We start from the raw sequence: 24,892 nt of genomic DNA on the forward strand, positions 1-24,892 counted from the left end.
CCTTCACAGATGTGTAAGTTACCCATGCCTTGGGCACTAATGCACCCCCATACCATCACAGATGCTGGCTTTTGAACTTTGCGTCGATAACAGTCTGGATGTTTCGCTTCCCCTTTGGTCCAGATGACACAATGTCGAATATTTCCAAAAACAATTTGAAATGTGGACTCGTCAGACCACAGAACACTTTTCCACTTTGCATGAGTCCATCTTATATGATCTCGGGCCCAGAGAAGCCGGCGGCGTTTCTGGATGTTGTTGATAAATGGCTTTCACTTTGCATAGTGGAGCTTTAACTTGCACTTACAGATGTAGTGACGAACTGTATTTAGTGACAGTGGTTTTCTGAAGTGTTCCTGAGCCCATGTGGTGATATCCTTTAGAGATTGATGTCGGTTTTTGATACAGTGCCGTCTGAGGGATCGGAGGTCACGGTTATTCAATGTTGGTTTCCGGCCATGCCGCTTACGAGGAGTGATTTTTCCAGATTCTCTGAACCTTTTAATGATATTATGGACCGTAGATGTTGAAATCCCTAAATTTCTTGCAATTGCACTTTGAGAAACGTTGTTCTTAAACTGTTTGACTATTTGCTCACGCAGTTGTGGACAAAGTGGTGACCCTCGCCCCATCCTTGTTTGTGAATGACTGAGCATTTCATGGAATCTACTTTTATACCCAATCATGGCACCCACCCGTTCCCAATTAGCCTGCACACCTGTGGGATGTTCCAAATAAGTGTTTGATGAGCATTCCTCAACTTTATCAGTATTTATTGCCACCTTTCCCAACTTCTTTGTGACGTGTTGCTGGCATCAAATTCTAAAGTTAATGATTATTTGCAAAAAAAAAAAAGTTTATCAGTTTGAACATTAAATATGTTGTCTTTGTAGCATATTCAACTGAATATGGGTTGAAAATGATTTGCAAATCATTGTATTCCGTTTATATTTACATCTAACACAATTTCCCAACTCATATGGAAACAGGGTTTGTACAAGTTGAGCAGCAAAGCGCAAGGAAAAGACAAATTACAAAAACTGGCAACATATTTGGTTCGTCCTCATGGCGATGAACTGAACCCTACGTGGTTGTTGGCAGCGATTCAGATTCGCCAAATACGCCAACACTGCCAGAATCAGGAAGCCACATTTAACAGGGTTTCCACAGGGCATTAAAGGGATTTTGCGAAAATTAAGGCCTTTAATGGCATTCAATTCGATGTCCGGCGGCATTAATTAATGTATAAAACTGTTGGATTGGGCCAATAGTTGTAAGTCAGTCAATCGAACGGTAAATGAAAATGAACTCCTTAAGTTTGCCGTCATCGATGCATTTCTACGTCTGTCTTTGTATTTTTTTCCTTTGGCTGCTGATTTCAGACTGCACACAAGAGGTATTGACAGGTCTGGTCCGAAAGCGTAAAAAAGCGCTTCCTCAATATGAAAAAATGAAGCAGCTCTGAGCCCAAACTTTGCCATTCTTTGGTGACAGTAGACATATAGTCCTTAACTGTGACCATGTACAGTATACACTGTATATATTAGAGATGTCCGATAATGGCTTTTTTGCCGATATCCGATATTCCGATATTGTCCAACTCTTGATTACCGATTCCGATATCAACCGATATCGATATATACAGTCGTGGAATAAATCCATTATTATGCCTAATTTTGTTGTGATGCCCCGCTGGATGCATTAAACAATGTAACAAGGTTTTCCAAAATAAACCAACTCAAGTTATGGAAAAAAATGCCAACATGGCACTGCCATATTTATTATTGAAGTCACAAAGTGCATGATTTTTTTTAACATGCCTCAAAACAGCAGCTTGGAATTTGGGACATGCTCTCCCTGAGAGAGCATGAGGAGGTTGAGGTGGGCGAGGAGGGAGGGGAGGGGAGGGGCGGGGTTGAGGTGGGGGTGTTTTGGGTAGGGATAGCGGGTAGTATATATTAGCGTCCCTGTAGATTTTGTGCTGCAAGGGGTTCTGGGTATTTGTTCTGTTGTGTTTATGTTGTGTTACGGTGTGGATGTTCTCCCGAAATGTGTTTGTCATTCTTGTTTGGTGTGGGTTCACAGTGTGGCGCATATTTGTAACAGTGTTAAAGTTGTTTATATGGTCACCCTCAGTGTGACCTGTATGGCTGTTGATCAAGTATGCCTTGCATTCACTTGTGTGTGTGAAAACCGTAGATATTATTTGATTGGGCCGGCATGTGAAGGCAGTGCCTTTAAGGTTTATTGCCGCTCCGTACTTCTCCCTTCGTCCGTGTACCACTCCGTACAGCGGCGTTTTAAAAAGTCATACATTTTACTTTTTGAAACAGATACCAATAATTTCCGATATTACATTTTAAAGCATTTATCGGCCGATAATATCGGCAATCCGATATTGTCGGACATCTCTAGTATATATAATATGTAAATATTACATGTATGTTATATTTTATATTGCTACTATGGTACATTTTAGTCTACTTTATACCTTTTTGTTTTCGCCCTCTTTTTGTGCCCTTGTGTGCATCCTTACCATTTCCAACCTTTGTAACTGAGCTACTGTGTGGAACAATTTCCCTTGTGGATCAATAAAGTTTGTCTAAGTCTAAGTCTAAGTCATGCTAATGAGGAAGCTGAACTTGTTTCATACACGACTCATTTATTTCCGTCTACCGTTCAACACGCAAGAGCTAACTTGGCTAACATTAGCAGGTCTGGTACGGTGGCCTAGGTTGGACAAACGAGACAATTGTCACAACAGACCACAACTCTTATTCACGGACGTTCCCACAGTAAGTGAATTAGAGTTCCTTCAGCTGCCTGACACATTATACATAACTTGCTATTTATTGTACTTATTTTAAACAACTGAGAGGGTGTAAATTACAATCTATTCAAGATGTTTCATTGACTCAGCTTATTTGTTATGTATCTAAAGCAGGGGTCACCAACCTTTTTGAAACCAAGGGCTACTTCTTGGGTACTGATTAATGCGAAGGGCTACCAGTTAGATACACACTTAAATAAATTGCCAGAAGTAGCCAATTTGCTCAATTTACCTTTAACTCTGTTATTATTAATAATTAATGATATTTATCTTTGTGGAAACACTGATCATCTTAATGATTTCTCACAATAAATATATATAGAAACAGATAAATATCAATATGCAACACTTTATTTTTATATTTTCTCTAAGTGCACATTTTTCAAATTGAACATTTTCAAATGATCACTTCTAAGACAGTCTTGTGAAATCACAATATCCCATTTTAACTAGCTAGCCACTAACATTTTTTAACAAATCATGAATTACTTTGCACCATGTTTGTACAAATAATAACTCATGTAAAATACAAAAGTAAACTCAAATTTTTAAATCATGTCACACTTTGAACTGGACACCAAATCTGTTATCTGTTTCTTTGTCAGTTAGTGGGAAGCCTGGCATTGCATGCTGTTAACTAGTGTGTTGTACTCTGGTGTGTAACTTGACACTGCAACTCTGAGTGAGTCTTGCAGATGTGCATCAGTGAGGCGTGTTCTGTGTTTGTTCTTGATGAAGTTCATGTCAGAAAAGGCTGATTCACAAAGATAAGATTTTTCCTCATTATTTGCGGAACCTTCTTAATCTTTTGGACATATTTTCACAGCAATCTGGCCTTAAGCTTAATTATGATAAATGTAAAATGTTAAGGATCGTAAATCTAAAGGGAACGTCCTTTCCAATGGAATGCAAAGTGCCTGTTTTGTGGACAGATGGACCAGTTAACATACTTGGTGTTGTTGTCCCAGAAAATCTGGAAGATCTAGGCTCAGTAAATTATGATAATCGACTAAGAAAGCTGGACAAAATTATGCAATTATGGAAAGGGAAATCCCTAACCTTGTATGGTAAAATGTCTATTGCCAACTCGTTAATTATTCCTCAATTTATTTATTTGTTTTTGTCGTTACCAGCTCCATCACAAAACTTTTTTAAGATTTATGAGCGGAGGGTCTTCGATTTTGTCTGGAACGGCAAACCAGAAAAGATTAAAAGAAAGGTTTTGTACAAAGAGTATGAATATGGGGGCCTGAAACTTCTCAACCTTGAAGCTATGTGTCTGTCTTTAAAAGCATCAATTGTTCCAAAGATGTATTTAAACATTGAGTGGTACACAAATGTCCTGTTGGAAAAAAAACATGTACTGTATCAAAAGAAATTGTATCCTTTTTTACAAGTGATCCCCTCCCAGAGAGTCTGCTGGGAAACATGGCGGGGTTCATAAAGGAAACAATCCACTCATAGTGGTGTTTTCAATTTTATGTGCCAGAAAAAAGAGACGATATTTTGCAGCAGTTAATATGGATGAACTCTAATATTGTAATAGATGGAAAGCCTTTCTTTTGGAAAAATATGTTTGAAAGAGGAATCATTTTTGTCAATGATATTATCAATGAGAATGGTAAAATTATGAAGTATGATGAATTTAGAGCTATGTATGGTAATGCTTGCTCAAGCTTTTCATTTTATCAACTAACTGGAGTAATTGGGAAAAGATGGAAACAAATAATTAATTATGGAACTACTAAATTGTTAGTTTGTAAACCTCTAATAAGAAATTCTAGTTGGCAAAAAGGAACTAAAATAAATAGAAAAATATATAATTTTTATTTAATAAAGAAATCTTTGAAGGCTGCCTCATACAACACAAATGGAAAATGGGAGGACTTTTTTGACTGCCCGTTGTCATGGGATGCCATATTCAAACTAATCTATAAAACCACTATCAATGTGCAAAATCGTTATTTTCAAATTAAAATTATTTATAACTTCTTACCCACAGGGAAAATGTTAAAATTATGGAATATGACAGAGTCAGATGATTGCCGATTTTGTTGTCAGGAGCCTGAATCACCCTGCATTTGTTTTGGTATTGTCATATTGTGTCTTTGTTTTGGGTGGAAGTTGAAAAAATGTGTTTAAGGATTGGTTTGTTTATGAAGCTTAATGTGGTTTCTGTTATTTTAGGAGAGTTCATTGACAGTCATGATTTAGTCAATTTAATTATAGTACTCGGTAAAATGTTTATTTTTAAGGCCAAAAACAGATATTCACTTAGTATTACTTTCTTTAAAACATTTATTCAGTATTTTCTAACTTTAGAAAGTTACATGGTTGAAAACGATAATGATGCCAAAAAACATTAAAAAAAAGATGAGAAGTCCTCAAAGGCTTATTTTGAAAGTATAATTATGTTTATAGATTATATGATATCTGTTGTTGTGTTCCCTAATTTGAGTGACCTGGACATAATCTGGACTGTACATAAATGCTTATTTTGAAAATGTAATTTTGTTTATAAATTATATGCAATCTGTTGTGTTCCCTAATTTTTTTCTGTGTACATGAATGAAGGTGTGTGTTGCTGAGTCCGACTTGGACATTATCTGGACTGGGCCTGGTTTAAAAAACCCTTTAAACAAATCTAATTTCATTGACAACCTGGTCTGTTGAAGATAAGGCCCTTTTTAAAAAAATAAAATAAAATAAGATAAATAAATAAAAAACATTTTCTTGGATAAAAAAGAAAGTAAAACAATATAAAAATAATTACATAAAAAATAGTAATTCATGAAAATGTTAGTGGACCAGCAGCCTATACAATCATGTGTGCTTCAGGGACTGTGTCCCTTGCAGATGTGTTGTCTAGAAAACCAACCTGACTAAATCCTTAAAAAAAAATTACATTAACGACAAAATTGAGGAAAACACGAATAAGCCACGTGAGCTCTGGAAAATTCTCAACAACCAGCTTCCTGGTTGCAGCCAGAAACTTAAAACAAGACTCACCAACATCAGCATCAAGGAGGGTGACTCCCTCATTACAGACAAAATGGAGGTAGCTAGCAGACTTAACACCTTTTTCACCAGCATAGCTGCAACTCTTGTCAACAAGCTGTCCCACCACTCTGGTCGCTTTGGTGTAGAACACATTAAAGCCTTCTACAGAAAGCTAGGAGTATCCAACAATGATTTCAAATTAGAAATGGTCACAGCTGATGAGGTGTTTAAAAAATTGAGCGCGCTCCACCCTAACAAGGCCACCGGCCTTGATAATATTCCCTCCAGATTCCTCAGGGACTCTGCCTCCATCATTGCCCCGATCATCACGCACATAATAAACCTATCAATTACACAAGGCCAAGTACCAAAAGATTTTAAGATAGCAAGAGTAACTCCCCTCTTTAAAAAAGGAAGCAAATTGGAACCTGGCAACTACCGACCTGTTTCTATTCTCAGCTCCATTTCGAAAGTAATGGAGAAAATAGTTTATGAACAGGTCGATAGTTACCTTGCCACTAATAAACTCATGTACAAATTCCAATCCGGCTTCAGAACTAACCACTCCACTGACACATGCCTTCTCTATCTGACCGACCACATCAAACATGAGGTGGACGCGGGCAAATACTGCGGCATGGTCATGCTGGACCTTCAGAAGGCCTTTGACACCGTTAACCACGCTATACTGTTGGATAAGCTCAGAGCAATCGGATTTAACAAAACCTCTTGGAGCTGGATGCAGTCTTACTTGGAGGGGAGGGAGCAGGTGGTAGAGGTGAACGGCACCGTGTCCCCCCCCCCTTTCGGTGAGCTGTGGAGTCCCCCAAGGCAGTATATTGGGACCTTTACTGTTCCTAATATACATAAACGACATGTCATCGGCATGTGACTGTGAATTGTTTTTGTTTGCGGATGACTCTGCCCTGCTGGTATCCGGCAAGGACAAGTCACAGGTGGAGAAAATCCTCAGTGCTGAGCTCTGTAGAACTTGCACCTGGCTCGCTGACAACAAGCTATCCATCCACTTGAGTAAAACAGAATCCATCCTGTTTGGGTCCCACATCAAACTTAAGAGAGTCAATCACTTCACCATAAAAGTAGGTGACAGTGTCATCACCAGGAAAGATGAGGTCACCTACCTAGGTTCCATTCTAGAGGCTAACCTTTCCTGTGATAAAATGGCAACCAAGGTAATCAAAAAGGTTAACCAACGAACGAGATTTCTCTACAGAATTTCCTCTCTGGTCAACAAAAGCACCTTGAGGATTCTGGCGGGAACTCTCGTTCAACCCTTTTTCGATTACGCATGCACCTCCTGGTACCCTAGCACCTCCAAAACCCTCAAATCTAAACTCCAAACATCTCAGAACAAGCTAGTCAGGTTACTTCTAGACCTCCACCCCAGATCCCACCTCACTCCTACCCACTTCTCTAAAGTGGGCTGGCTCAAGGTGGAGGACAGAGTTAAACAACTTGCACTGAGCCTAGTCTATAAAATCCGCTACACCTCCCTGATACCGAAGTACATGTCAAACTACTTCCTTAACGTAAATGACCGCCATAACCACAACACCAGGGGGTGCTCCACTAACCACGTTAAACCCAGATTCCGAACTAACAAAGGTCTTAACTCATTCTCTTTCTATGCCACATCAATGTGGAATGCGCTCCCAACAGGTATAAAAGAAAGGGCATCTCTATCCTCCTTCAAAACCGCTATAAAAGTTCACCTCCAGGCAGCTACAACCCTAAACTAACACCCTCCCCGGATTGCTAATAATCAAATGTAAACAATCAAATGCAGATTCTTTTTCTTATGCCTTCTGATCTCTCTCTCTCTCTCTCTCTCTCTCTCTCTCTCTCTCTCTCTCTATGTCCACTACTTGATGTCCATATCCCCACCCCCCCCACCCCCCCACCCCACCCCCCCTCCACACTCCTGATTGTAAATAATGTGAATAATTCAATGTGATTATCTTGTGTGATGACTGTATTATGATGATAGTATATATGATAGTATATATCTGTATCATGAATCAATTTAAGTGGACCCCGACTTAAACAAGTTGAAAAACTTATTCGGGTGTTACCATTTAGTGGTCAATTGTACGGAATATGTACTTCACTGTGCAACCTACTAATAAAAGTCTCAATCAATCAATCAATCAATAGGTTGTGGGAACCAGAATATTGGTAGCAGAAAGAAATAACCTCTTTTGTGTGAGTGGGTGTGGATGAGTGTGCATGGGGGAGGTTGTTTGGGTTGATGTACTGATTGAAAGTGTATCTTGTGTTTTTTCTATGTAGATTTAATTAAAAAAAAAAAAAAAAAAAAAAATTGTATTTTATTTTTTTTTTTATTTTTTTTTTTTAGAACAGGCCCGCGGGCGACTCATCTGGTCCTTACGGGCGACCTGATGCCCGCGGGCACCGCGTTGGTGACCCCTGATCTAAAGGATACAAATATTCCATGACATGTCTTTTTCTAAAATGTTTAGATCAGTCATTCATTTCCAAACACATGCATCATTTGCATTCAAAACCGCACTAAAACAACACCTCCAGGCAACTTCAACCCTAAACTAACACCCTCCCTTCCACATCATACCTCTTCGGATTGTAAATAATCAAATGTAAATATTCAAATTTAAATAATCAAATGTAGACACTTTTTCTTATACTTTCTGATCTCTCTCTCTGTGTCCACTACCTGCTGTACATATCCTACCAAGTCAGTCCTACACTGTTCCAATGTCCATTTCTCTGATGATGCAATTGTTGATGACTGAAGTGTTGATACCAACCAATCCTTAACACCCCGTATAGTAAATAATCTAAATAATTCATTGTACTGTATATACTCTGATGATTATCTTGTGTGATGACTGTATTATGAAAATAGTATATATCTGTATCATGAATCAATTTAAGTGGACCCCGACTTAAACAAGTTGAAAAACTTATTCGGGTGTTACCATTTAGTGGTCAATTGTACGGAATATGTACTTCACTGTGCAATCTACTAATAAAAGTTTCAATCAATCAATCAAATGGTCATTTATTATTCCATAAAACCTATTAACTATTTTATTTAAATTGTATCCTGAAAAAAATGCGTTCTCCACTATTAGGCATATTTTCAGAGAATATGTATTTTTACAGCATGTTTTAAAGCGATAACATTTTAAAAATGAGTTCCGGGTATATTATTTTGATCAATTAATCCTTATTTCGATGGCTTTGGGAGCAGAATAGAGGTGCTCCCATTGACTCCATTGTTAAAATTAGAATAGTTGGTATTTTGCTAATGTTTATGTACAACTTAGATTGCATAACAAAAGAAAAACATATATGTGTTATTGTCTTACTTAAGGATTGTGAATGATTTGCCAAATTATCAAAAAGTTCAGATGCCTTTTAAAAAAAAGTTCTACATCTTGGCTAACTTTTCTAAATCTGGTTAAAGTTTGTCGATAGTAAACTCAGAGAGGCATGTGTATGTTGTAAAATGATGTTAGGATGAGCTTTATTATTTGGATTTAGGGGGCTCTGACTTGTTCCGCCACTGTCTTTGGCATACCACTAGAGGGAGCCCGCGTACCAATAGTGGTACAAGTACCACAGTTTTAGAATCTTTGCTTTGGCTTATTTGTGGGGAAATAAGTCAGAAGTTGCAGTAAACACTAGTCAAATATTGTCTATGTCAGGAATTCTAAAACTGTAGTACGTGTATCACTAGTCAAAGTGGTGTATAAAGAGAGTATGGCCAACTAAACAACAGGTGCCATGACTGCTACCAAGGACGTGTGCTGCTGGGATGCATGCAATTGCTGTCGTCTTGACATTAGTTTTCCTAAAGAAATAAACAACAAAAATATGTCTAAATATAGTACTAAACATACTCCAGGTCATAAACTTACAATAAAAATGCTTTTATGTTGCGAAAGTCTAATTTTGCGACCCTATTCGACGCGCTGTGCTGCTACATTTCTGCAGTGTTTCGTGACCAGCAGGCACTCTAACACGCACTCAATGGCGCAATAAATGTAAACAAAAATACACAGAACGACCAAAAGAAAAAACGCATTAACCTCATTTTACCAAAATCTACATTAGCTTTGGACCAACAATCACGGAGAAATTGTGACTTTTGTGTGAAAAGTATGTCAACTGTGGTGTCTGACTCTAATGTATTTGTAATCACTGTATGAATCTCTCATTATTAGAGATGTCCGATAATATCGGCCTGCTGATATTATTGGCCGATAAATGCTTTAAAATGAAATATCGGAAGTTATCGGTATCGGTTTCAAAAAGTAAAATTAATGACTTTTTAAAATGCCGGTGTACGGAGCGGTACATATCTAGTAAAACACGGACGTAGGGGGAAGTACAGAGCAGATGCGTCTCCCAGTCAGCATCCCCTCCTCTCTCCCCTCTCCCCTCTCCCCTCTCCCACACACAACACAGGAGTTGACGACTGAAGCATGAGAGGTTTACTGGCGACGCTTGATGACCTCATCAAACTGCCACGAACGCAACATAACAACAACAAGAATGTCGGTACTGTAGCCGTGGCTAACAAGCCAGCTCGCTCGGTGACTAACGACACGATGTCTATGGTTTGGGATTATTTTAAAGTGTCTCTGCAATTTGATCCCCCACCTCTTGAAGAATCATAAGGAGATACACGATGAATACAAGCGGAAGATGGATGAAAAGCAAACACCGAAAAAAAGCAGTACCACACAGTTGTCGCTTAAAGACTCCGCCGAGAAAAAACAAAAATACAACAAAAACCACCCCAAGGCGAAAGCCCACGCAATATGGCAAAAACTACGGTGGAGTTTGGTGTGGCTAGTCTGCCCTGCATGGCGCACACTTTGCAGCCTGCAGTGAGCGGAGCTGCCCTGTCTCAACGCAGCATTTCAGAAGCTCTGACTGACTGGTAGGCCACTTCAAGCACTCACCACTAGCTTGCAGCACATTTGTGTTACTCATACAAATACGTTAGAGCAGGGCAGATTGAGCCCGGTTTATAATTTCCTGTTATACAGTATACCAGGCAGTCTTGCACTAAAGGAGGACTATGTTATTGTTTACTTTATTACTCTAGTATACTCTGGACTGAAGCTGTGTGCCTTCATTGTTATTGTAGCTGTTGTTTTGAGGCATGTTTTAAAAAAAATAAAGTATAGTATTTCCCATAGTTGTAGTGAGTATCAGGATTATCTCAGGGAGAGCATGTCTCAAATTCCAAGCTGCTGTTTTGAGGCATATTAAAAAAAATAATGCACTTGGTGACTTCAATAATAAATATGGCAGTGCCATGTTGGCACTTTTTTCCATAACTTGAGTTGAAGTTGTTCTCTTATTTTGGAAAACCTTGTTACATTGTTTAATGCATCCAGCGGGACATCACAACAAAATTAGGCATAATAATGTGTTAATTCCACGACCGTATATATCGGTATCGGTTGATATCGGAATCGGTAATTAAGAGTTGGACAATATCGGAATATCGGATATCGGCAAAAAGACATTATCGGACATCTCTACTCATTATGTATTATTATAAATTATCTTTCTTTTTGGTAACATCCTAAGTGAATAAGTGTACTTTTGTAGTTACAGTATGTCCCCATATTCCTGAACAATAACTCAGATATGGTATCACTGGCAAGCAGTAGATAATATGGAGTGATTTTTGGTCCAGAACATATTTTTCTTTATTCATTATTGACATATTTCTTCTCATCTATTATTGCACCCAACATTTGGTTTCTTTTAATCTTTCAATGTCCATCTATTTGTATTTGTGTTTGACTTTCTATTCTACTGTTACTGGATTGCATAGCATAGTTTTACAGGGATTCAAAAATAGTAGTTTTTCTCTTAAATGTGTTAATTTCTTCTGTTATTATTTGAATTAGCTTCTGTGTGTTCGCTCCAAAACGCAGTCGTTTTGTCGTGTGTTTACCTCGCACAAGACTCTGTAATCGGTGGCTTTGCAGTGTTGTTCGCAAACCTTCACGTCCCATACTTTGTCTTCTTTCGGGGTTGTGGGGAAATCAATGTTAATACTTCCCACAATTCTCGCAGGTGGAGCAGCCCCATGCTGCAAAACAGGGCATTTTTACACATCGAAAAACTAATGAGGAAGCACCGCAAACACGTAGCATTATCAAAAAGGTAGTAGCACTCATGGCACCCTGTAGTCACGTGAGTGCCTTTTGACCAACCATTGAGGAGAATGATATATATATATATATATATATATATATATATATATATATATATATATATATATATATATATATATATATATATATATATATATATATATATATATATATATATATATATATATATATATATACACACATGTATGTATAGATATATTGTATATACAAAACCCAAAGCCAGTGAAGTTGGCACATTGTGTAATTCCTAAATAACACAGAATACAATGACTTGCAAATCTTTTTCAACCTATATTCAATTGAATAGACTGCAAAGACAAGATATTTAATGTTCGAACTGAGAGACTTATTTTTTTTTTGCAAATAATCATTAACTTAGAATTTAATGGCAGCAACACATTGCAAAAAAGTTGGCACAGGTCCATTTTTACCACTGTGTTACATGGCCTTTTTTAAAAAATTTTTTACCAACACTCAGTAAACATTTTGGAACTGAGGAAACCAATTTTTGAAGCTTTTCAGGTGGAATTCTTTCCCATTCTTGCTTGATGTACAGCTTAAGTTGTTCAACAGTCCGGGGTCTCCGTTGACGTACAAACCCCGTTTCCATATGAGTTGGGAAATTGTGTTAGATGTAAATATAAACGGAATACAATGATTTGCAAATTCTTTTCAACCCATATTCAATTGAATGCACTACAAAGACAAGATATTTGATGTTAAAACTCATAAACTTTATTTTTTTTTTTGCAAATAATAATTAACTTAGAATTTCATGGCTGCATCACGTGCCAAAGTAGTTGGGTAAGGGCATGTTCACCACTGTGTTACATGGCCTTTCCTTTTAACAACACTCAATAAACGTTTGGGAACTGAAGAGACACATTTTTTAAGCTTCTCAGGTGGAATTCTTTCCCATTCTTGCTTGATGTACAGCTTAAGTTGTTCAACAGTCCGGGGGTCTCCGTTGTGGTATTTTAGGCTTCATAATGCGCCACACATTTTCAATGGGAGACAGGTCTGGACTACAGGCAGGCCAGTCTAGTACCCACACTCTTTTACTATGAAGCCACGTTGATGTAACACGTGGCTTGGCATTGTCTTGCTGAAATAAGCAGGGGCGTCCATGGTAACGTTGCTTGGATGGCAACATATGTTGCTCCAAAACCCGTATGCACCTTTCAGCATTATTGGCGCCTTCACAGATGTGTAAGTTACCCATGCCTTGGGCACTAATACACCCCCATGCCATCACATATGCTGGCTTTTCAACTTTGCGCCTATAACAATCCGGATGGTTCTTTTCCTCTTTGGTCCGGAGGACACGACGTCCACAGTTTCCAAAAACAATTTGAAATGTGGACTCGTCAGACGACAGAACACTTTTCCACTTTGTATCAGTCCATCTTAGATGAGCTCAGGCCCAGCGAAGCCGACGGCGTTTCTGGGTGTTGTTGATAAACGGTTTTCGCCTTGCATAGGAGAGTTTTAACTTGCACTTACAGATGTAGCGACCAACTGTAGTTACTGACAGTGGGTTTCTGAAGTGTTCCTGAGCCCATGTGGTGATATCCTTTACACAGTGATGTCGCTTGTTGAGGCAGTACAGCCTGAGGGATCGAAGGTCACAGGCTTAGCTGCTTACGTGCAGTGATTTCTCCAGATTCTCTGAACCCTTTGATGATATTACGGACCGTAGATGGTGAAATCCCTAAATTCCTTGCAATAGCTGGCTGAGAAAGGTTTTTCTTAAACTGTTCAACAATTTGCTCATGCATTTGTTGACAAAGTGGTGACCCTCGCCCCATCCTTGTTTGTGAATGACTGAGCATTTCATGGAATCTACTTTTATACCCAATCATGGCACCCACCTGTTCCCAATTTGCCTGTTCACCTGTGGGATGTTCCAAATAAGTGTTTGATGAGCATTCCTCAACTTTATCAGTATTTATTGCCACCTTTCCCAACTTCTTTGTCACGTGTTGCTGGCATCAAATTCTAAAGTTAATGATTATTTGCAAAAAAAAAAAAGTTTATCAGTTTGAACATCAAATATGTTGTCTTTGTAGCATATTCAACTGAATATGGGTTGATAATGATTTGCAAATCATTGTATTCCGTTTATATTTACATCTAACACAATTTACCAACTCATATGGAAACGAGGTTTGTATTTTAGGCTTCATATTGCGCAACACATTTTCAATGGGAGACAGGTCTGGACTACAGGCAGGCCAGTCTAGTACCCGCACTCCTTTACTATGAAGCCACGCTGTTGTAACAACGTGGCTTGTCATTGTCTTGCTGAAATAAGCAGGGGCGTCCATGATAACGTTGCTTGGATGGCAACATATGTTGCTCCAAAACCAGTATGTACCTGACAGCATTAATGGTGCCTTTGCAGATGTGTAAGTTACCAATGCCTTGGGCACTAATACACCCCCATACCATCACAGATGCTGGCTTCTGAACTTTGCGCCTATAACAGATCGGATGGTTCTTTTCTTCTTTGGTCCGAAAGGACACGACATCCACAGTTTCCAAAAACAATTTGAAATGTGGACTCGTCAGACCACAGAACACTTTTCCACTTTGCATCAGTCCATCTTAGATGAGCTCAGGCCCAGCATTTCTGGGTGTTGTTGATAAATGGCTTTGGCTTTGCATAGTAGAGTTTTAACTTGCATTTACAGATTTAGCGACAAAATGTTGTTACTAACAGTGGTTTTCTGAAGTGTTCCTGAGCCCATGTGGTGATATCCTTTACACACAAATGTCGCTTTTTGATGCAGTACCGCCTGAGGGATCGAAGGTCACGGGCATTCAATGTTAGTTTTCAGCCTTGCTGCTTACGTGTGGTGATTTCTCCAGATTCTCTTAACCTTTTGATTATATTACGGACCGTAGATGGTGAAATCCATAAATTCCTAGCAATAGCTGGTTGAGAAATGTTGTTCTTAAACTGTTGGACAATTTGCTCACGCATTTGTTCACAAAGTGGTGACCCTCGCCCCATACTTGTTTGTGAATGACTGAGCATTTCATGGAAGCTGCTTTTATACCCAATCATGGCACCCACCTGTTCCCAACTGGCTGTTCACCTGACACTATGATCAGCAGCACTGGAGCACCGCAGGGAACGGTGCTGGCCCCTCTTCTCTTCACCCTGTACAACGCGGACTTCTGCTACAACTCAGAGCTGTGTCACATCCGGAAGTACGCGGATGACACAGCCATCGTCGGGTGCATCAGGGACGGCAGAGAGGAGGAGTTTCGGAGCCTGGTGAGGGACTTTGTTGTTTGGTGCCACAGGAACCTCTTGTAGCTCAATCCGGCAAAGACCAAGGAGCTGGTCATTGACTTTGGGAGGTCACAACCTATTGTGATTGAGGGAGTCGAGGTACAGACCGTGGACTCATTCAAGTACCTCGGGGTGTGGGTGGACAATAAGCTGGACTGGACTGTTAACACGGACCACTTGTACAGGAAAGGACAGAGCAGGCTGTACTTCCTGAGGAGGCTGCACTCCTTCAACATCTGTAAAAAACTCTTGTGGATGTACTACCAGTCTGTGGTTGCCAGTGTTCTGTTCTACATCGTAGTGTGCTGGGGGGGCAGTACATCTAAGACGGACAGCTCCAGACTGGAGAAACTGATCAGGCAGGCCGGTTCTACGATCGGAATAAAACTGGACTCACTGGTGACGGTGGCAGAGAAGAGGACTGTGGAAAAACTAGTGAGCATCATGGATGATGCCAGTCACCCTCTGCATACCATTATCGGTAGCCAGAGGAGCATGTTCAGTGCTAGACTGCTTCATCCCAAGTATAGTATAATAGACTTAAAAACTCCTTTGTCCCACACGCCATTAGACTGTATAACTCCTCTCTGGGGGGGAGGGGCGGTACTAGGATGACAGGGGATGCAAAACAATAACAGTGCAATACTTTTTCATAACATGGTCACTACTGCCTAGTTTCTCTTGTTATATTCTTATTTTACTGTTATATTTTTATTCTCATTGTTGCTTTTTACTTTTATTCTATTGTAATATTTTTCTATTTTGTTTCCATTTATACCCCCATTATTTACTTTTTACTTTTTAAATTCGATCTCAATTCTGTACACTGCTGCTGGAATTGTAATTTTCCTGAGGGAACTCTCCTGAAGGAATCAATAAAGTACTATCTATCTATCCATCTATCCATCTATCTATGTATGTATTTATATGGCTATGTATGTAGTTAGATGTCTATTTATTTATATATGTATGTGTACGTGCAAATATATGTATGTATATGTGCGTATACATGTATTTATATGTGCATATATATCCAAATGTATATATGTATGTTTATGTGCATATATACCCGTATGTGTATATGTCTATTTACGTATATATCTATGCATACATATATATATATATATATATATATATATATATATATATATATATATATATATATATATATATATATATATATATGTATCTCAGTGTTTCCCACACATTCATTTATTTGTGGCGGCCCGCCACGAAATAATTACGTCCGCCACAAATAAAAAATAATAATAATAATTGTATTTATTTATTTATTTATTTTATTATTTTTATTTTGGACGGTATAGCTCGGTTGGTAGAGCGGCCGTGCCAGCAACTTGAGGGTTGCAGGTTCGATCCCCGCTTCCGCCATCCTAGTCACTGCCGTTGTGTCCTTGGGCAAGACACTTTACCCACCTGCTCCCGGTGCCACCCACACTGGTTTAAATGTAACTTAGATATTGGGTTTCACAATGTAAAGCGCTTTGAGTCACTTGAGAAAAAGCGCTATATAAATGTAATTCACTTCACTTCACTTCACTTCACTTCACATTTTTTAAAATTGTTTGTCCTGTCCAGCTTCTCAGGCAAATCATATAGTTGATGTAGATGCCCATATAGGCTGTTCAGATTTACTTTACAAAAGAGAAGTGTAGGATACTTCTCTTGTTGCCTTATTTGTATTTGACCACTACTGTTTTCTGTTTATTTGTTACTGACTGTGGCAGGACACCTCTGCCTCTGTTTCACTTTATGTTGCTGGTAAATAATATGGTTGTAGTAGTAGGCTAAAGTTAAACTATTTAGTATGCACTAATTAAAGGGGCAGAGCTTTAAGAGACATTTTAGCTTTTATATTTTATAAGATATATTTTTTGTAAGAACCACAATTAATAAATATATTTCAGTGAATAACTTATTGTTCAAATCTGTATATAAATATGTACATAAAGTGTTGTAATTATATTGTAAAATGGATGGATGCATGGATGGATGGACATTTAAAACAAAACTGTTATTATTAATTAGTTAGTATACATTTTTTGAGCCTTTTTAGAGAAAATCATATCATTGTGGTAAATTATGCAAATTACTCGATGATGTAATGGTGACCACGCCCATAGCCACGCCCCCACCGCCACAGGTATCTTGGCAGTTTATGGGAAACAATGTATATATATATATATATATATATATATATATATATATATATATATATATATATATATATATATATATATATATATATATATATATATATGTATTGTACATGCAAATTCACATATACTCACACACATACATACAGACATACATAGGTACCTACGCTCCCACATACATATACAAATAAATACAGTACATATTCACACACTCAAAGTTCGTACATCCACACGCACATTCATTATACAAACATACTGTATACACATACTGTACATATACATTCACTGTAAAAACATACATATACACATACTGTACATATACATTCACTGTACAAACACACACATATACATACTACACATATACATTCACTGTACAAACACACACATACATATACTGTACATATACATTCACTGTACAAACACACATACATATACTGTACATATACATTCACTGTACAAACACACATATACACATACTGTACATATACATTCACTGTTCAAACACACATACTGTATACACATACTGTACATATACATTCGCTGTACACACATATACACATACTGTACATATACATTCACTGTACAAGCACACATACACATACTGTACATATACAAGTACATATGCACACATACACTCATGCACATAATCACGTTTCATCAAACATATATTAACGTTGTTGCCCTAGGGTAAACTGGGTATAACACATGGCACACTGACAAAGCTTAACCTATTGTTACTATAACAATCTACAAGGTTAAGGTTGCTTCTCTTTCTTCCCCTCCATTTTTCTGCATTCTTTCGTATCTCAAGTTATCATTACGTATATGTATTGTTGCATTTGAACAATTGTATTGTTGATAATAAAGGTAAAGTACTGGTATTGTTTATTATCAATAGCACTATTTCTATTGGTATTCATATTGCTCCATTTTTAGTGTAATAATGCTCATTGTCATTTCTGTATTTTTTAACAAATTTTTTTCGCTAACTGCTTATTTGCTATTACTTTTACCATCATATTTGTACATGTCGTATTTGCTGATGTTGCTCTGTTGTTGTTGTTGTTGTTGTTGTGTTTGCTGTTGTTGTTTTTGTCTCTCTGTCTAATCCCCCTCTTGTCCCCACAATTCCCCCCTGTCTTCCTTTTTCTCTCTTTCTATCCCCTCCTGCTCCGGCCCAGCTGCACCAAATGATAATATAAATACATTTAATAAAGTCAAAATACAAGTAAGGCAACAAGAGAAGTATCCTACACTTCTCTTTTGTAAAGTAAATCTGAACAGCCGATATGGGCATCTACATCTGCTATATGATTTGCCCGAGAAGCTGGGCAGGACATTATAAAAAAAAAAAAAAAAAAAAAAATATATATATATATATATATATATATATATATATATATATATATATATATATACATACATACATACATACATACATACATACATACATACATATATATATATATATTTTTATTTTTTTTTATTTTTTTATTTTTATATATATATAAATATATATAATGTATGTATGTATTATATACTTAAAAGCCAAGTCTGTGCCAGGACACCAAACAATGTTGAACTCTATCATTAATTCCAAGAAGAGAGGCCACACGTTTGTTGATGGAAAAACTTGCTAAAGGAACATTCAACCAGGTATATGAATAACAAGTATTCATTTTTGTAGTTGTGTAATCAATGCACCATGGGAAAATAATCAGCGATTAAGACAAAAAAGTCAGGTTGGAGCTTTCTTTATTCCATTCTCCCAATTGAGTATCAGATCATATTAATAATAGCAATAATAATAATACACCTATGCAGAGTATTTACAATGTAAACCATTCAATAGAACAATTGACACATGAATCTCTCTTAGAGACAATATTTTTGCTTTTTTGTACACAAAGTACACGCAGCTAGTAATGTAAAAAGGCAGTCATTTGAGCACCATATAATAATATATAGTCAAGTTTCTACCACCCGTGTAAGTCTATACAGACTTGAATAACGTACTGCAGTGACAGCAGCAATTAAGACGTCCGTCAGATACCGAACACCGCATCTGTCAGGCATCGTATATTCGTGCACATCTGCACCTTTTCATCGTCCGAACCCAAGTGGGGGCCGTCCGCGGTCCTACTGCATGTAGAACCTCAGGCGAGAACGGCGTCCGATTTGGGCTAGCACTGACCCAAGCTGTGCTTGATGATCTCGCGCGACTGCGGCGGGATCCTGTCGGGGAAGAGCACCTGGAACTCCACCACAAGGTCGCCGCGCTTGGACGGACACTTGGCCACGGGCAGGCCTTCGCCCCTGAGGCGCCGCACGGCCCCCGGCTTGATGACGTCGCTGCACGGCAGGGGCATTATGCGGTTGTCCAGCGTGGGGACGTTGACGGTGCAGCCGCAGAGAGCCTGGGGAAGGAAGACGTAGATTTAGGAACAGGTTTCATAACTCATAATCCTTCCGAGGACACTTATGAAAGTTGCGTTAGCCGTAAATGTGTCAAGTCTTTGAAAAAGCCGGTTACGCAACATGCCCGCTGCTACAGATGTGATAATGGCTGCTCCATTTTTTGAGAGCCGCGTGTGGGTGTCGAGCGGCTCAATGACTGAAGACAGGAAAGAGGGTTTTTTTTACAAAAAGACTAATCTGTGCGTGGGCGCCTCCTCCTCCTCTGCTCGCCTGCCATTGAGGAGTCTGCATGCAGCATCACAGTAGGCAGAGGCTATTTTTAGCTCGCCCGGCGTGGGGGCGGATGAGGTAACTAGCAGGCTCTTTTTGCCGGTGCTTATATTTCCGCCTGGTATTTTTACAGTATTTGATTTTCTTGGGGATTATAGAGAAGGCTTACATAAAGAAGCGGTTTTGTGACACATTTTAAGGCTCATTGTCTAGCTCGACTCTTAAGTCATTGGTCTCTGTCAAAACTCACCTCTTTGAGGGTGATGCTGGCCGTGAACACGATGTGGGCGCCGTCTCTTTTGTACTGCGAGTGCTCCGTGTCCCTGAGCACGAAGGTGACGTCAGCCGGGGTGTTGTTGGGCGTTTCGTCGCCCTCCCTGGGGAAGGTGATCTTGGTGCCCGCCTTCCATCCTTTTTTCACCACCACGTTCAGCACCTTCTCCTCGGAGTGCACGCTGTGCCCGTCGGCGTTGAGGCGGCTGCGGGTGACCTTCACGTGCTTCGTGCAGCCGTGCATGACCTCCTCCAGGGTCACGGGCAGCTCGTGCACCACCTCCTCGCCCTGCAGGCGCCGCCGGCCCCGCCGCAGGCCGCCGTCGTGGTTGGCGCCCACGTGGCTGAAGGGGAAGCGCCTGAAGGGGTTGAAGAGGTCGTCTTCCGCCTCGTTGTCTTGGCCGAAGAAGATGTCGAAGTGGTCGGAGCCGTGGAAGAAGGAGGAGAAGGTGGCGTGGGGATCGGTGGCAAAGTGGTTGCGGAAGGCTTTGCCTTGCCCTGCCACAGACATGCCGCTCTTCAGACCTGAAAGAAATCAGATAAGTTTACTTTTGCAAGAAATATTCCACAGTTAAAATAATGCATCAGTTTTCCAATCCTCACCTTCCTCTCCATACTGGTCGTAGATGCTTCTCTTCTTGGGGTCAGTGAGAATCTCGTAGGCTTCGGCGATCTCCTTGAAGCGATCCTCCGCATCGGCCTCGCTGTTCTTGTCCGGGTGGAACTTGAGGGCCATCTTCCTGTAGGCCTTCTTGAGCTCATCCTCGTTGGAATCCTGCGACACACCCAAGACTTTGTAGAAATCCTTCCCCGCGTTGGGCTTGATGGAGAGGCACGGTGTGTCCGGCTCGGACTTGGTGCCTTCCTGCAAGGTGGAAGGGGAGGAGCTTTGCGTTAGATTTTTAGCTTGACACTGGTTATGCTGTACAGGTTGTGCGTCGTGTCATAATAACACTAACACGTCAAACATGGCTGCCTCTGCACACACTGAATTTTAAAGGCTGATGCTTTGCAGTGCAGTGTGGGTAAGAGTCTCTGCAGATATTGGATGAATAATAGTCTTGCATTTAAATCAGTGACAAAATTGAGTATTCTTCTCATTGTAAAGGCAAATCACATTTGGTTGTGACTATAGTGATAAAATCCCATTATTAAGTACAATAACCACTAACTTAGCCATAATGACACAACATCATTAAAAAAGGCAAAATTGTAATCAATTTCCTAATGTTTAATTTTAAATCTTTTTAATACTAATCTTTGCAGGTATTACTATCTTTCATTCATACATGTAATTATTTGTATTTCACTGGTGCATATATTAATTATTTTATAATCATTTATGAATGCAGTAAAATAAAAACAATACATTTTTTACTTAATCATTAAAGGTCCTTCCAACAGAGTACCGTAAATGACCGTGTAAAAACGCAATTAAATATATGAAACCTACCGCTGATGAGGATGACCCGGAGCTGTCTCCCCTGTGCATGACGCGAACTTTGCACTTGACGTTGACATTTTTGTGCTTGACTCCAAACTGTGTCCAGATGAGAACCATGATGATGCCGGGTGTTGCTGTAGCAGTGTCGCTGTCCACTGGAGCCTGGTTCTGAAAGTAAGATCCTGTTCCTGCTGCTGGCTCTCCGTCTGACTAGATGGTGCCTCCGCAGCTCTCCCTTTTTACTATACCGCCGGGCCGCCCACGCAGCGTTTCCCAGGCCCCGCCCACTTCCTACGACGCGCAACGCACGAGGAGGGATGCCGCGGGGAGAGACGTGATTGGCCGGCTCCCCTGCGGAAGTGGCAGCCCTCTCTCGCCTTGTGGAGCCTTGTATCCGGAGCTCCGGGAGGCAGATCTCGCGGCAGCATCAGCACCGGCGAGTCACGACTCAGAACATCGAGTCCAATTTTGGTCCAGACAGAACAAACATGAGCAGCCAGACATACTCCAGACATCCAGCTTGTTCTGAAGGAACACTATGGATTGAACAGAATGTCCTTAAATAACACTAGAGATAGATAGACAGATAGATGTTTCAATGGATAGATAGATAGATAGATAGATAGATAGATAGATAGATAGATAGATAGATAGATAGATAGATAGATAGATACAAAAACAAAACCAGTGAAGTTGGCACGTTGTGTAATTCATGAATAAAAACAGAATGCAATTATTTGTAAATCCTTTTCAACTTATATTAAATTGAATTGACTGCAAAGACAAGATATTTAATGTTCAAACTGAGAAGCATATTTTTTTTTGGTAAACAATCATTAACTTAGAATTTAATGGCAGCAACACATTGCAAAAAAAGTACAGGGGCATTTTTACCACTGTGTTACAAGGCCTTTCCTTTTAACAACACTCCGTTAACGTTTAGGAACTGAGGAGACCAATTTTTGAAGCTTTTCAGGTGGAATTCTTTCCCATTCTTGCTTGATGTACAGCTTAAGTTGTTCAACAGTCCGGGGGTCTCCGTTGTGGTATTTTAGGCTTCATAATGCGCCACACATTTTCAATGGGAGACAGGTCTGGACTACAGGCAGGCCAGTCTAGTACCCGCACTCTTTTACTATGAAGCCACGCTGTTGTAACACGTGGCTTGGCATTATCTTGCGGAAATAAGCAGGGGCGTCCATGATAACGTTGCTTGGATGGCAACATATGTTGCTCCGAAACCTGTATGTACCTTTTCAGCATTAATGGTGTCTTCACAGATGTGTAAGTTACCCATGCTTTGGGCACTAATACACCCCCATACCATCAAAGATCAATCAATCAATCAATGTTTATTTATATAGCCCTAAATCACAAGTGTCTCAAAGGGCTGCACAAGCCACAACGACATCCTCGGTACAGAGCCCACATACGGGCAAGGAAAAACTCACCCATATGCCTCCAAACTCACCAATGCTGGCTTTTGAACTTTGCACCTATAACAATACGGATGGTTCTTTTCCTCTTTGTTCCGGAGGACACGACGTCCTAGAACAATTTGAAATGTGGACTCGTCAGACCACAGAACACTTTTCCACTTTGCATCAGTCCATCTTTAATGAGCTCGGTGTTTCTGGGTGTTGTCGATAAATGGCTTTCGCTTTGCATAGAGTTTTAACGTGCACTTACAGATGTAGCGACAAACTGTAGGTACTGACAGTGATTTTCTGAAGTGTTCCCGAGCCAATGTGGTGATATCCTTGTCGGCTTTTGATTCAGTACTGCCTGAGAGATCGAAGGTCCATAATATCATCCCTTACGTGCAGTGATTTCTCCAGATTCTCTGAACCTTTTGATGATATTACGGACCGTAAATGGTGAAATCCCTAAATTCCTTGCAATACCTCGTTGAGAAATGTTGTTCTTAAACTGTTGGACAATTTGCTCACGCATTTGTTCACAAAGTGGTGACCCTCGCACCATCTTTGTTTGTGAATGACTGAGCATTTCATGGAAGCTGCTTTTATACCCAATCATGGCACCCACCTGTTCCCATTTAGCCTGTTTACCTGTGGGATGTTCCAAATAAGTGTTTGATGAGTATTCCTCAACTTTCTCAGTCTTTTTTGCCACTTGTGCCAGCTTTTTTTAAACATGTTGCCGGCATCAAATTCCAAATTAGCTAATATTTGCAAAAAATAAAGTTTTCCAGTTCAAACGTTAAGTATGTTGTCTATGCAGTCTATTCAATTGAATATAGGTTGAAAAGGATTTACACAACGTGCCAACTGCACTGGTTATGGGTTTTGTATTTATAAATATATATATACAAAACATAGATATTATATACTGTATATAATATATATATATGTGTGTGTGTGTGTATATATGTGTATGTATACACACACATATATACAGTATATATGTGTGTGTATATACACACATATATACTGTGTGTATATACACAGTATATATGTGTATATACACATATATACTGTGTATATACACAGTATATATGTGTATATATACTGTGTATATACACACAGTATATATACTGTGTGTATATACACAGTATATATATATTGTGTATATACACAGTATATATATATTCTGCACACACTACATATAGTGTAGTGTGTGCAGAAAACATCGCACAGGGCGATGTGATGCGTCTAGTGCAGTAGCCTTGGAGTAGTAGTACCTGTAGTTAGTGCATGCTGCATGCCGCTTTTGCTTGCTATGCTGCATGCTGCTTCTGCCTGATACTCATTGCTTTCAGCTAGTGCCGCCGGCTAGCCCTCTGTCTCAGAGGGCGAAAAGAGGAGCCGAGTGCATAAGCCTCCTCAGCCGGTACATAGCCTCTCCATTGTCAAGACTCGTACATGCCTCCTCGTGGCCACACACGGTAACTGGAACCTCGCGGTTCCAGGCTAAGTTGTACGGGATCTCGGAGCAGCAGGGGGCCCCAGAGACGGG

The 24,892-nt window shown here is 39.6% G+C and overlaps 1 protein-coding gene across 1 annotated transcript; it reads right to left on the reverse strand.

Annotated features, from left to right (window-relative positions):
• Nucleotides 1–19,249: 19,249 nt before the first annotated feature.
• LOC133638937 (dnaJ homolog subfamily B member 5-like) lies at nucleotides 19,250–22,134 on the reverse strand. Its single transcript, XM_062031983.1, has 4 exons — nucleotides 21,926–22,134; nucleotides 21,076–21,337; nucleotides 20,450–20,997; nucleotides 19,250–19,928 (listed from the first exon to the last, which is right to left on the reverse strand). Exons 1-4 carry the CDS (start codon nucleotides 22,031–22,033, stop codon nucleotides 19,695–19,697), a joined length of 1,152 nt encoding a protein of 383 aa, XP_061887967.1. The 5' UTR covers nucleotides 22,034–22,134; the 3' UTR covers nucleotides 19,250–19,694.
• Nucleotides 22,135–24,892: the final 2,758 nt, after the last annotated feature.

This window comes from Entelurus aequoreus, linkage group LG21 (assembly GCF_033978785.1).
Source record: "Entelurus aequoreus isolate RoL-2023_Sb linkage group LG21, RoL_Eaeq_v1.1, whole genome shotgun sequence".
Taxonomy (NCBI): domain Eukaryota; kingdom Metazoa; phylum Chordata; class Actinopteri; order Syngnathiformes; family Syngnathidae; genus Entelurus; species Entelurus aequoreus.